The sequence below is a fragment of the Malaya genurostris genome, chromosome 2, assembly GCF_030247185.1.
Source record: "Malaya genurostris strain Urasoe2022 chromosome 2, Malgen_1.1, whole genome shotgun sequence".
In the NCBI taxonomy this organism is placed as follows: domain Eukaryota; kingdom Metazoa; phylum Arthropoda; class Insecta; order Diptera; family Culicidae; genus Malaya; species Malaya genurostris.
In genome coordinates, this window is record NC_080571.1 from 207338273 (window position 1) to 207353839 (window position 15567).

General features: G+C 36.6%; 1 protein-coding gene across 5 annotated transcripts in view; it reads right to left on the bottom strand.

Annotated features, from left to right (window-relative positions):
• The window catches only part of LOC131427278 (nuclear receptor-binding protein homolog), a 162386-nt gene that overhangs the window by 86819 nt on the left and 60000 nt on the right, over positions 1-15567 (bottom strand). For all 5 annotated transcript variants that reach the window (XM_058590315.1, XM_058590317.1, XM_058590316.1 and 2 more), the window contains exon 3: positions 6241-6450. In XM_058590315.1, coding sequence (XP_058446298.1) covers positions 6241-6375 — 135 coding nt within the window. In that variant the 5' untranslated portion in view covers positions 6376-6450. The remainder of the gene's footprint in view (positions 1-6240; positions 6451-15567) is intronic.

Genomic DNA, 15567 nt, shown 5'->3' on the forward strand with positions numbered 1-15567 from the left:
TTTTAAACTTTTGCTTATGGCGTAGATGCAGAAAACGTTCTAAAGAATTCTACATTAGGCTCAAAACTAGTTCAATTTGTAAGTTGGCCGCCAATCGAACCGATTTCGACTATACCGTTCACCGGATTCCGGTTGTGTGAGAACCGGAAATAGTGGTCATCTGCACCAATTAGGAATTCATTTCGATATCTTGGATACGAGTTCATCGATTTCTTCATACTTCGATTCTAATTATGGTATTATGGTCCCATACAAAACTCCAGAATTTTACTGGGATCCGATTTCCGGTTCCAGAATTACACGACGATAAGTGTTTGAAATTTTAAACCTTCGTTTAAAACACGGTTCTCGGTTCTCGAATTCCGGTTCTTCGGTTCTCGAATTCCGGTTCCGGAAATAGTGGAACTCACTTTGTTTTTTCAAACATGGCTTAACCGATTTGAGAACTGTTTAATTTTGCATTTTGTACAAGTTGATGCACAAAGTTTTTGTTTTCTGTCACGAATCTAGGATGAATATTTTTAAGAATTCCACAGTAATATTTATGATAGTATGAGATAATATGAGAATGGCATCATTACGTTACTAGTTGGATTGAAAAAAGATTTTATTCGTTGTGCAATCGGCCACGTAATGCTCACGCAAATGAGCCGGAATATTTTTGTTTTACTAAACAATGTGTGACGCTTAAAAAGCACAATCAAGTGATAGAACAGATGTTTTGAAATAACTTTAGGCCTCAATAAACGATTAGACAACCGTTGCCAAACTGAAACACCGTTTAACAATCTGGCAACCTGGCTTAGTGAGAAGCACAACGATCGAGATTAGTCGAGAACGATTTTTTTAAGCAATTCTCTGGTCGGGGGATTTGGTGAAGCGTACCTGGTTGGGAAACAGTACCGATTTCGTACAGCATTCTGTAAAACGTTCGAGAAAATTGAATGTTCTGGGGATTGGCCCAGGAGAGATTTGAATCCGATTACAGAAATTTGGTGTTTTTATTTTGTTAAGGATAATTGATACATTACTATACTGTATATTATTTACGAGATACTTGAGCTTACTTTTTTGTGAAATAGATTGTTAACGGTTTCGTTGTTCATAAAAATCGTTTTACCATTCAAACGATGGAACATAATTAACATGCGAACTAGATTTGATGAATAGAATATTAGCACACCAAAGCAACACCAATTCACAGTATCATCGCTTTCACTTCTTAGTACAACTATTCATCTCGAAAGAATTTTGTTTACTTAGCTCGTACTGAAGTGAGAAACTAACATTGCTTTGTAATTCAAAAGAACGTTGAGGTTACGGGGCTGGGTATGTGCAGTATCCGACTATGCTATGCGAACATTCCAGCCAGTCATAAATCAAAAAACTGTAATGTAATCTCGAATGAATAGTCCTGTCCGGACCAGGCTCTTCCCGATTGGCTGCTGTCTTCAGTTATGCTGGCTGCGCATTATTACCCGACAGTGGAGCGAAATACGTTGTGACAAGTTTTAATTTTATTGCTCTCGTTATGCCAAGCCAGTTGGTATTGCCATTATCACTGCCGGCCGTTATTCACGGATCATTGCATGACTGACTCATCGGCGTTGACAGCGACGAGGCAGACAGCAGACGCTCTCCATTTTTCTCTCCTGTTAGACACGAAACTGCACTGGGTAGCATGCTACTTTCTATTTAGGACAGCTGACCTCTTCGACACCGATAGACATAATGGATGGTAATAGTTCGTAACGGGATAAAACGGGCCGAGAACTTTGGCAAGGGAAGCGAAAAAAGTAAGGTGGCAAAAGTGATGTAATTTAGTTTTAGTTATTGACGGTTTTGCGATTTATGCGACAGTTTCTCTAGGTCCAGGAATATGAAATAACAACTCAACAGTAACTTTCTGTTGAAAGCAATCTACGATAATAATATTAAACATAGTGTATCGAACAGTTGATTGGTTGGAGATTCGATGGAGATGTCAAAATAATTAAGGATTGATATAACTAACGTCAGCACTATATTCGGTGTTGAACAGTCGTTCGCACCGCACGCGAATAGCTCTTGGCTCCTGGAATTTTTTCTGGCTACCTAGAGTTTCATTGATTCAAGGCTTCAGTCATTTTTCAAGGCTACCTGAATCACTAACAGTCTTTTTAAAGACTAACAAATAGGAGGCCTTTCTCAAGGCTATACAAAGAGTTATATTCTAATATAATCAGTCTTTTTCAAGACTAAGAAATTTATCAGCCTTTTTTGAGGCTAGCCATCCAAAGAATTATTCTTCGAACTAATCAGTCTATATTAAAACTACCACAAAATCAGTCTTTATCGAGACTTAACCAAACGAGGCAACAAGCCTAAGGTTAAAAATAATACAATACGGAAGAAATCCCAATCCGCTATTCCAAATTTTTCTAACAACATTGACGATCGTATAGAATCTGAATGTAAAAATAAAAGACAACGGACGGATTCGGCTTCCGTTGATCCTATGCCGTCTAATATTTACGATATTCTTCCTGAATCCAGAGATGTCTATCTCCTCTGTGTGACGAAGAGCAAGTATAATTTCTTCCCTCGCACTGACAACAGCAACGATAGCTCTTCTTTTTCACACATATACACTACTGTTATATAAAGCGTGCACGCATCATGAGAGCGCGTGTTTATTTTCTTTCAACTCTAGCACTGGATCACACCAAATTGCTAGAGCAGAGCTCTATAATTCTCTGAGAAGGATGAAGATATTTTCACCGAAGTGTACATGCGGTGAGCACTCGGTTCGCATAAGAGAAGCGTCGTTAAAATTTAATTTTTCCTTGCTCCGAAAAGGATTGCCAAAGCAAGGCCAGCACTACCTTCTATAAATTTAGAAAATAAATCACAGAAGTGTTCGCTCACTAGCACGCATCCGTGGGCAATTAGGTGAATTTATGTGAGAGCTCGTGAGAGCGATTCATGCGAAGAGAATGTGTTTCATTCGCACGAGCTTCTTTAACCACAAGCACACACTCAAATTCTGTCTATTCGACACTGAGAAGAAGTGCGCTTTCCTTTTTGTGTGATGTTCGTCGGTGGCCACCCCAGTGTTGAAATGAAACTTACTCGATGGTGTATCACTCTAGTGAAATGCCATTACTGCCTGAATCTGATTGTAGCGACATAGAAGAAAATTCGTTCCGGGAAGAAACAACGATCTATGCCACCAGTGACGGTGATAATTTCCGACTTCAAAGCATTCCGTACTGAGCTTTCTACTTTTCTTCCTGAAGTAAAAGTCTCATTTCAAATCGGACGAAGAGGAGAATGTCGAGTCTTGGTTGATGGATTGGAAGATTATGAACGTCTTGTCCGATATTTGTCCGAGAGTCATAAATTTTATTCATATGATACAAAAACAGACAGACCCTTCATGGCTGTCTTGAAAGGCTTATCAAATGATCAAAGTACTGATGAAATTAAAAATGAACTAAAAGAATTGCTTGGTTTTGCCCCTTTCCAAGTAAAACCTATGAAAAAAGCGAATGGTACTTCTAAACCACGCTCTGGAATTTTTCATGAACTTTTCCTTATACACTTCAATCGAAGTGATGTAAACAATCTGAAAACTTTAGAAAAAGTACGTTTCATTTCCCACATTAAAATTCATTGGGAACATTATAAACGGCATAATCATATTGCAAACTTAACGCAATGTCGTCGTTGCCAAGGCTATGGTACCAAAAACTGTCATATGGACATACGGTGTTTGAATTGTGGTAAATCGCATTCGTCCAATGAATGAAACCACTGATAAATTTTCATGTTCTAATTGTGATGGAAATCATAAATCCAATTATTTGAAATGTCCTGTCAGGGAAAAAAATTAAGCGCTCGTTCACGTAGATAACAAGTCAAATCAACGACGTTCATTTTACAGAACATACCTGAAAATAAAAAAAAACGATACAAATGCCACGCCTAAGTCTTCTAAGACACTTATTTCTTCGAATGTAAAACAAAAAACCGGTACGCCTTCCAATTCGTCTTCTAACGAAAACAATTTAATGACAAGTAGATCGTCCACGTCAGCATCTTCTTTTAGTGACAGTTACGCTAGCGTACCAGGTAGACATCTACATACCAGTATTCCTTCAATGCCATTCGCTTCTTTAAACGAAGTCGATTTAGGCGATATAATGGAAAATAAAATGATCTACCAACAAGATCAGCTTTTTCAAATGATCATCCGAATGAATTCGTCTTCATCATTTTTTGAAACATTTCAAATCGGATGGCAATTTGCAAACAATATTATAATGAATTTAAAATTTAACAGTGATGTTAAATAATTATTTGAATATTTTAAATTGGAATGCTCGATCTTTGAAATCGAGTGAAGATGAATTTTATAATTTTCTCAAAGTTCACAAAATTCATATTGCCATTGTGACAGAAACTTTTCTTAAACCAAATGTCAAATTGAAAAGTAATCCACATTATATTCATCGATTTGACAGGTTTACTGGAATGGGTGGTGGAGTTACCATTTTGTCCAACGGCAAATTAAACATCGAATTTTACCTTATTTCAATACTAAAGTTATTGAAATCTTGGGAATCGAAGTTGAAACCATTCATGGAATTTATTTCATCGCTGGAGCATATTTGCCATTCCAGTGCACCGACGAACAATTAAATTTCTTTAAAGGCGATTTGCAAAAACTCACAAGATATCGACCGAAATTTTCCATAATAGGGGACTTAAATGCTAAGCATGTCCAGTGGAATTGTAGGCAAAATAACAGTAATGGTAAAATACTTCATAATCAACTCTCAGCTGGTTACTTCACAGTTCTTCATCCCAGTAATCCTACTTGTTTCTATTCCGTGAAAACCCCGTCTACAATTGATCTGGTTCTAACGGATCAAAGTCACATTTGTAGTGAACCGATTACACATGCTGACTTTGACTCAGATCATCTTCCTGTAACATTCAGACTTTCCATCGAAGCTATAATTAATCCAATTAGTTCTATATTCAACTATCATAGAGCTAATTGGTTGGATTACAGATCTCACATTGAAAATCATGTGGATCATGAAACTAGTTTAGAAAATTCTGCGGACATCGACACAGCAATTGATAATTTGAATCATTACATTATCGAAGCTAGAAATCTTTCAGTTCCCAAAGCTCAAACTAAATTAAATTCTCCTATCATTGATGACAATCTTCAACTGCTCATTCGGTTGAAGAATGTTCTTCGACGACAATATCAACGTTCTCGTGATCCTCCTATGAAAACTATAAAGTTAAGGATTTACAAAAAGAAATCAAACATAGATTTACTCTTTTGCGAAATGAAAATTTTGCTAAATAAGTTGAACAAATTAAATCTTATCCTAAACCTTTCTGGAAACTTTCTAAGGTTCTTAAGAAACCTCAGAAACCAATTCCTGCTCTCAAGAAAGGAAATCAAATACTTCTTACAAATGGCGAAAAAGCTGAAAAACTTGCTCAACAGTTCAAGAGTGTACATAATTTAAATTTGAACGTTGTGAGTCCTATTGAAAATGAAGTCTCACTGAAATATGATCATATTTCAACTCAAGTATTGTTACAAGATGACATTAATGAGACGAATTTTGTTATAAACAGCAATTATAAGCTCTGTCTAAAGAACAAATTTGTGATTCATAAACAAATTTTCAGACCAACCATGCTTTATGTCGTACCAATTTGGTCCAGTTTTTGTTCCACCAGGAAGAAAACACTTCAAAGGATTCAGAAGAAAAATTCTGGAAATAATTTTAAAGCGTCCTCCTTAGTTTAGTACAAATGAGTTACACAGTCTCATAAATATAGATCCATTAGTTGTAATGTCACATAATATTATAAGCACATTCAAAAATCGAAGCTATCTTCAATTGAACCGATTCGCTCTCTGTATTAGTTAGTAAGTAAGCATATAAGTTCCTTTTCCCCATCACACAATACAAGTAGGTTTACAATTTTTCCTACACAAAAATCACAGAATTACGAAAGCTAATGCTGTCTTCATGGTAAGAACCAAATCATGTATATAATAAGGCTTAAAAGTCACCACTTGTGACTGAACACCCAATTTAAAATTTTATAATTCAATTTTAACTCATCTGTACTGTCACATTTATATTGGTTGAAAAAGGGCCTTTTAATACCAAGGTGCCCTGATCGAACACTCTCTCAAAAGCGTATCGTTATTAAACTTACCTCTTCTTTTCGTTTCAGCCATCTTCCGCACGGACTTTCCTCTAGAATTTCACTTTCATCCTCTGAATCCTCGCCGCTCTCTCTAGGGGACTTGTTGTGCTCGGTATCGTTATTACTGGAACGGCTACCCGGCATGGCAGAATTGCGGCTACTGGGTGAAAATTAGTCGGTCGGACCTCGACCGAGCGTCGAGGATATTTTAATTAGTATCTGTAAAGAAAGCACAAACAGAGCAGAAATGGCACCGGTTAGATAAACGGAAGTCTGTTGCTGGTAAATAAGAAGGTACGACAATTAGCCTGTACTTGAGTGGCATAATCTCGGATGCTACGTGACCTGTGTTAAGATATTGACCCTATCGGGCAATGGGTCAGTCGGGTATTTCAACTCTCGGAACGCATTTTAAAGCAGTATTTCTGCATTAACTGAAAAGTAGCGAAAACGAGCCTCAAGTTCAGCCTTTCTTTCACATAATTTGAAGCTATTATCGTTTCGGTTCGATAGTCGTTACCGAGATTGTTTCTTGGAAAAATGTACACTGATTATAGAGCGGTACGCATTGAGTGTACGGCACATGCAGGAAATTATTATTAGACGATGATCGAAATTCTCTCCGATAAGACAGTTTGCGTAATGTTCATATTCATACAACAAACATTTGCCCTGGGCACAGCGATTGAATTAGTACATAGCAAGAATTACTCATTTGTGGAAATTGAAATTATAGTTTAAACCAATTGAATGATAAACATGAGCTGCTGATTCTGTTGGAAACTGCGTGAGGTTTTGTTCGTTATATTCGAGATCTTGCCAAAAACAATGAAATCACTTGAAGTTCAAATAAAATGTATTCAATTTGTTGTGTTTCCAATGATGGGACACGAATGGAAATTCAATTATTTCTCCGAGATACATTTCGATGTGTAATTCGACACACTTTGAAAAACAAAAAAAAAGTGGAATCGATGAGTCATCGGATAGTTTCCCAGACCGAAGCAGCATCAATATTTTCCGAAATGTGTCCGTATGTGTGTCTTCGTCATCGTCAGGTTCTTGTTCAGTCGTATTAATTTGAATTTTATACTGCATTCCACGGCTTGAGCTGACGAACTAAAATTACCGCATTTCGTTAAACCTAAATGTGACTCATATCGGAACGAATTGAATTTAGCTTGAGTTTCTGTCATTAATCGATCTAATTTATGAACTGACCATAACAAACTTCGAACAGAATAAAGGCGAGAGGATAAACGTTTTTTTTTAAATTCGGACCACTTATCAATCCCGAAAATAGAAATTTATTACTTTATTACCAGTCGGAGTTCCGGAGAGTGCACAACCCGAAAAGCCCATGTCTACTGTTTAATGTTACTTTGGAATTTGTGATATGGTAAATAATTTTGCAGGATTAGTTGATAGATAAAGGCTGAGAGAAATATGATATGAACAGGTAAGGCAGAGCACATGGCTTGCTGGTGTTGGAAAACGAAACTTATTAAATGGTTCGGTATGGTAACATACATGAAAAATAAACATGGTTTGATTCAATGTCAACTAAAATCAGAGATCTTTGCGGCACAAAAACGTTTACACAACTTGTGCTAGCAAGTTTCAACATATTTTCGGTCTATTTCGTTTGTAAATTTTGAGCATTTGCACTGCATTCAAATTCTGCGTGGAAAGCTCGAAACAACAAAGAATCCTATCTGAAAAGCACTTCACTTCACTTTTGCCAGATTAGCAGCTTTATTCACTTTTTTCGAATGTTTGACAGAGCACTAAACGAAATCGGTTTTGTTTCCCAATCAGACACGCACCACTTGAACCCACACAAAAAAATTACTTCATCGGTCTTCGCAACCCTTATGCAAATTTCCCCAGCTCATGCAATTTTCATATGGGTTGCGCAGCAGACTTCGAACTTTTAGAACGGGATTGTAGTTTGACGTCGCCAGGTCGTGTGAAGCTGACATGAATTCCTTAAAGCTCTCTAGACGTCGCTCTTGGTTTACCACATTCAGGAAAGTTAACAACATGTTTCATAACTTTCCACTCATCCGTCACGAATCTCTTCGGCGTTTTATTAATGTTAGCTATCCCAGAGTCCCAGCTAGTTTTGATCTTTTTGCATGATCACATAAAAGCCTCGGAGCTTCGCTTACTCCGAACTCTTTGGCATTTCGAGCTCGAGGAATCAGGGAACAATCGCTTTGTTGCACTTAGAAATAGGACGCAAAAACTATGAAGTTGATACGTGATTGCAATAAATAACATAACTTACGAATCCAGAATGATTCAGGTCAGTAAAGTTCTTCGGACAGTTGAATCGTGTTTGAAATCAAAAACTGCTAAAAACTTTTCCAAAGAGGGATCACATTTTGGATCATTTTGTAGATAATTGTTATCTTATTCCTGGTAATGAAAAATATTACAGAACACTTAAAAGTACAGTACCATGCTTTTGACTGATAATGTTGGTAAAATTCTCGATGAATTTCAAAAGCTGAAGATGAAAGTCATAGTCAATGAAAGTCATAGTTTATCGAGAACAGCTGGAACAATTTTCGCATACTAAAATTTAAATGGAATGTCCCATAGTATGATATTAAATTTTATCCAGATTCGATTTCCGGTTCCGGATTGACGGGGTACAATTTACAAAAGAATGAAAACAGTGCGCGTTTTATCCGACACTGCTAAGTCAATCTTTACAAGCTTTGATTAATATTCAATGTCCTGTGGTCACATAGCCTTTTATGAAATTTTCCTCGGATCCGACATCTGATTCCGAAAATATAAGTGTGAAAAAATTCAAACCGTTGTTTAAGGTGATCACAAACTCTAAAAAACTGTGCTAAAAACTTATTCAACATACCGATTTTATCAGTTGAAGGCCAAACAAATCGAATTGGGGCCCCGGTTGCCGGGTATTTTTAGACTTTTACAAACTTGGGGTTAAACAAATGGCCTAATAACCTAAAAGGGTCAAACAAACCTTCTACGAAATGTTATCCAGATCCGACGTCCGGTTCCAGAATTATAAGGTGAAGTGTGTACAAAATTTCAAACCCCTTTTAAATGACTATGCAAAATTAATACAAAATTGTTTTCATCTTGTAAGCTGATGACCAAAACCGCAAAAAGTTGTCAAAAAAACTGAAATTAAACAGGCATCAATTTATCATATTAGCAGTTATGAGTAAAGCATCATTACATAACTCGGTGGATTCATACAGATTTTTCCATTTAATGATAGAATTATACTTTACCGAATATACGATAAAGTTATTCGTTAGCCTTTTTGTGCTACCATATGGTGCCAAGTGACGAGTCAGGGTTCTCCATCCCGAGTTGATCTTCTGTTTCAATAGATCTCGCAACCGATAACTGAATGGAACTAAAGCATGGCTAATGCCGTTCTATTACTGACACTGAAATCCTTCCAGATCATGTCTCGAACATACGACATCAGCTTTGCGAACCCAGCACCTTATATTCTGAACGGTTGACCTGAGGGTTTTACTAAACTACGCACTATCATTTTTGAATTTGAAAGTTTATATTTAACGAATATGCTTAGCAACAGATTAGTCAGCGGCATTTTTTCTCTGAATATAAAATAAGCATCTTTGGATACTCAGACGGTTGAAGTGGAATAACATCTTTTACAACCGAGTTCATCTAAATGGAAAACCCATCATAATTGGAATTTTGATTTGCTTATCTGATTTAAGAAACAGTTTGAAAATATATGCAGTATTCAATCTTTACTGAACTGAATTCATCATAATTAATTATCTTGGACATTGATGAAAATTAGCCCTTTCCCAGCAGAGATAAACTTTGTCGATTTATTTAATCACAGATCACAGACCCGTAACTAAATAAATTGTTTATTTTTATCCGAAAAGTCTACGTCATTAATACCAAAACCACCTTCCCGACCGAACAAATGTTTCTGAATTAGGCCACGAACCACATTGAAAACTAATAGCCTCCGACCGAAGATACGATGTGTGTGTGGTCATCGTTTATCAGAATGAACGAGACTGAATTGACCTTGGCTAACAATTTCCGGTGATTAATGACTGAAGTTCATTACCACAACGGGTCGGTTTCTCGCAATCTATATAGAGAAATATGTTTATATATATGCCCGAATTTTGGGAGTTGCGATAAGTTCTCTGTTGTTTCTCTCTGTCTCGCTTGTGATTTTGTCAGAACGATAGAATCACCGATGCTCTTGCCAGACGATAAAAGTGACAAATGGCATGAAAGATCCCATCAATTTTGTGTACCCTTTCAAAGAAGTATAAAGTTACAAGAGGTTTTTAATTGATTCAGTTGCGTTTCAATTTTTAAATGCTTTAAAGACTAACACATCGATTTTCGTCATTATTCCTAAATAAGGTCAATAAATTTTTTTAAAAAGAACAAACATTCAAATGCAAAAAAAAACCATCATTCGGTACTAATGCCTAAATTTTCCACTTAACATTCCAGTTGAATCTGGTATCAATAGAAAATTTTGTTTGATGTTGTATTGTAGATGATTCCACTGCTTATTTTGTACTGCGCTTTATGTGGTCGGATTTGGTGGTGTTTTGAAATCAGATTTTTAGGGATGTTCTTTGTTTTCAGTGGAAAGTTTTAATAATGTTACATTAAGATTTTAACAATAATGATAGAGTGAATAGTATAAAAGTTTCAATTCCAATTGCGTTATGAATCACTGTAAAAGCCGACTTTTCAACCGAGCCCCAGAGGGCCGACCATTCCAATACCATTCGATTCAGCTTGACGATCTGAGCAATTTTCTCAGAAATGGCTGAACCGATTTTCACAAACTTAGATTCGAATAAAAGGTCTTTCGGTGCCAAAACAAAGTTCCTAAATTTTTAATTTCCAGATTTCCTACTTCCAGAATTACAGGGTGGCTCAACAGATTTTTACAATCTTGGATTCAACTAAGAGATCTTCAGTTACCATACGAATACCCCGATTTTTATTCAGATTCAACTTCCGGTTCCGGAGATAGGGTGCTAAGAATTAGATATCCATTTCAGAAGGGCTTTCTTCGTGAGTCACCATGTACTGGGTAGCGAATTCTATAAATTGGGTAACCAGTTTCTCAAGGTTGAAGATCAAGATAGTTAGGGGCAAATCAACTCATGAGATTTTCACAAAATGAAACTCAAATTAACATATCTGATAGCCCTATAACAATATCAAAGTCCGACTTCCGGTTCTAGCATTACATAGTGATAAGTTTTCAAAATTTCAAACTGTCATAGAGAATAGTGAAATATCTCCCAAGTTGTGCTCGAAACTGTTCCATTTTGTAGATCTTGTTAGTTTATGGTCATATGAATCGATTTTCACTAGCTTAAATTCAAATGTAGTGTTTAAATGTGGTAGTATTATGCAAAAGAAACTCTCAAAACTGGGTTATAATTTTTTTTTAATTTGTAGTATTTTGATTAATCTTGCTGTAATATATAGGAGATAATGAATAATATGAGAAATTACATTACAGGTGGATTGAAGCAGATTTTTTTTTTCTAAGCGTCCATGTAAAATGAATTGAATTTCCTAAAACTGTTTAGTAAATTATTCTGGTTTGCAGATCTTGTTAAAACCGTTCCTTCCATAAGTACCTAAATTAGCTCCCACTTTTCATTTCCCAGATGGCTATATAAAGAGTGTCCCAGGAGGTATGAACGCAAACAAAAACCGCTGCCATTTTACAATGGTTCAGAATCTGTCAATTTTTATGGCTGCGTCCTGTTGTTTACGCTCTTCTCTAACCACTTGTGCAGTTGTTTATTCGTTTTCATTAGTTTGTTTCGAAATGCGTGGACTTTCATCAGAACAACGTCGAAAAATTTTGTACAAATGGTGCACAGAACGCGGACTGCCACTGAGAAAGATAGCAAAAATGGAAGGGGTAAGTGAAAAAGCCGTGCGAAATGCAATCAGGAAGTTCGGTGAGGATAACACCTTTGAGGATAAACCGAAAATGGGTCGAAAAAAAGGTCCTGCTAATCCTCAGTTGGATAAACGTATACTGAAGGCGTTCGGGCAAAAGAAGGAGGTTTCAGTTCGGGATGTGACAAAAAAAGTGGGCACTTCAAAGTCAAATGTTCTTCGTGTTAAAGAACGTTTGAATCTTCGAATCTATAAGAAGTAGAAACAACCAAAACGTAGTCCGAAACAAGAAGCATCCATCAGGCCGAGAGTTCGAAAGCTGTACAATACGATTTTGAACTGCATAATCATAGACGACGAAACCTACGTGAAACTCGATTACAAATCCTTGCCGGGACCACAATATTATACGGTGCGAGAAGGGCAAGTGTTAAACCAGTCCGAGACATCGATTGAAGTCGAAAAATTTGGTAAGAAAGCTATGGTCTGGCAAGCAATTTGTAGCTGCGGTAAGATTTCGAAACCCTTCATCAATGAACAGCGAAATATACATCAAGGAATGTTTACAAAAACGACTTCTACCCATGATTCGAAGCCACAAGGATCCTGTTGTCTTCTGGCCAGTTCTTGCTTCTTGCCACTACTCGAAATGGTAGAATGGTATACTACCAAAAATGTCACTTTCGTCCCAAAAGACATGAATCCACCAAATTGCCCACAACTTCGACCAATTGAGGAATTTTGGGCATTAACGAAGGCACATCTTAGGAAACATGTCTCGGCAACCGAAACCATTCAACAGTTCGAAAAAGATTGGACAAAAGTGTCAAAACTTATCGCCAAGAAGTCTGTACGGAATTTAATGAGGAACGTTCGCAAGAAGGTGCGCCAGCTAGTCTGCAAGGGCTAAGTAGCAAATGTTGAGAATAATATTCTGTTGTTGTAGTCTAATATTATCAGTATATCGAATAAAATTTGAATATCTAACACTTTTGAATTATTTACAGCAAAATCAAAGTGCGTCCATACTTTCTGGGACAGTCTTTAGTTTTATACGAATCCGACTTTCGATTCCAGTATTATAGATTGATGAGTTTTGAAATGTCGAAACCAGAGAGGCCAGATCTGCAGATTTGTATATAAATTTGCAGTGCCGACTTTCACAGACTTTTGAAAATTGAGTTTTTCGCAGACTTTCGGCAAAATTTACAGAATTTTGAAATTGCTGCGACCTTTTTTGTTCTCGCCAAATTAGTTTAGCGTATCATACTTTATAGATCAATGGCTGCCAACAAGACATACTTGCTGACTGCAGATTTTTTTCGGATATACAGACTTTTCCAATCCTGTCTGAATATATTTTAAATTTGTACCTGGCATCTCTGGTCGAAACAGTCATTGAAAGTGACGCTGCAAAGAAGGTTAAAACTAATGATTCTTTTCCTATTTTGGTTCATTGATTCAAATTCCATTTTAGACATTTTGACCGCTGTGTCCGGTATATCCGAAACTAGAATCCAAAATGGGCATAACCAAACTAAGTTTCTATGACCATCATGCAAGTGCTATAGTCAGAACAGTATAAAATTTGTTAACAACCAAGGAATCTAAGTTTGTGAAAATCGGTACAACTATTTCGGAGAAATCGGAGTGCGTTACACGTTAGGGAGCTTTTGGCCGCTATTTTCAAAGCCAAAGCCGGTTCGTTTGTCAATTAACAATCAAATTACAAATTAAAACAGTTCTTAGCACAGCCTCGAGAGTTGTTTACGTTCACTTTAAAATCGTCACTTTAAATGGCGGTTTGAAATTTTTAACAATCCGCACCTTAGAAAACTGCCACTGAAAGTAAGATCAAGTACAAAATTTATTGGATTACAAGACCAATCATTTGAATCTAAGTTTATGAAAATCGGCAAGACCATTTCTGATAAACCCGAGTGAGTTCCGTTTCAGATTTTTTTTTTAATATGTCCGGTAACTCCAAAACGAAGACCTTTTATCCGAATAAGAGTTTGTAAACATTGATTCAGCCATTTCCGTGAAAAGTGAGTGAGCAAAAATGTAACTTACACAGTTATTTTCTGATCTCGGCGGAATAGTATATGACATCTGGCCTCAAGTCCCCGGTTCAGAAGTTGTTTTCTAAAAAAATGTAACTCACTTTTCTCAAAGATGACTGAACCGTTTTTCACAAACTTAAATTCAAATGAAAGGTCTTATGGTCCCATAGCTTGCTATTGAATTTTATTTTTATCCGACTTCTGGTTCCGAACTTACAGGGCAATATGTGCAAATCAATGAGAAAATGCACACTCAATTTTCTCGGAAATTTCTCAACCGATTTTTATAAACTAAGATGCAAAAATGAACTCCAGTTGATCCAGATCCGACTTTCGGTTCCGGTATTATAGCACGATTATAGCAAAATTTTCAATTTCATGAGTATTCAAAAGTGATGGCGAAACGAGGTGCAAATTTTTATAAAACTTACTGGTTAATTCATCCAATTGGCAGACTTTGTTAGTTAGTGGATATACCTTATGATAACAAAAGAACCGGAATTTTCATTTTAAAATTCTCGCGCTTGTCCAATCGGTTTTTGAATTTCATTCAAAAACAGTGTCGTGCTGATGTGGCCAAAGAGATGATTTCCAACACAGATAGTGACCCCACATTCATCGAATGAATCATAATTGGTGATGAGGTGTGGATCTATGAATATAACGTCGAAACCGCACAACAATCGACCGAATGTCGCATCGAAGGCGAGCCGTTGTTATAAATTTTCATCCATTATAAAAATCGCCACACGAAAATTTTTCAACTTCTTTGAACAGACGCCAAACAAAAACTAATCGTACGATATGCGTCAAAATTTGACAGAATGTGTATAAAAGTGTTGCCAACGTTGAGAGAATAAAAGTTTACCGATTGGATTGGACTTCTGAACGCACCGGCAATAGTAAAGAAAAGCTCCAAAAACGGAACTTTCTTAGCAACGGGTAAACCTATTTTCACCAATCATGATTCAAATTAAAGCTCTCAGTTTCTCAAAAGATGCTGTGCAATTTCATCCGTGCTCTTTATTCTAGGGCGATTAGTATCAAAACGTTCACACTTTCATTCAAATGATGCAAAACCGGTACGCATCGGTACGTACTGGTACGGAAGAAGAAAACACCACCGCCCTGCACACAGCGTGCTTTGTTCAATTTTGAATAGCGTGCAAAATTGCCACGTTTAGATATATAATCAAGTTAAAAACATAACTGCACAGAAAAAATATGAATTTTACAGGTGACATAATTCTACAAACGATACAATTTATAGCTACTTAACATGTCAAATGACGCAGTATTCAATTCCTACAGAATTTTACAGGATCCAAGGGTTATT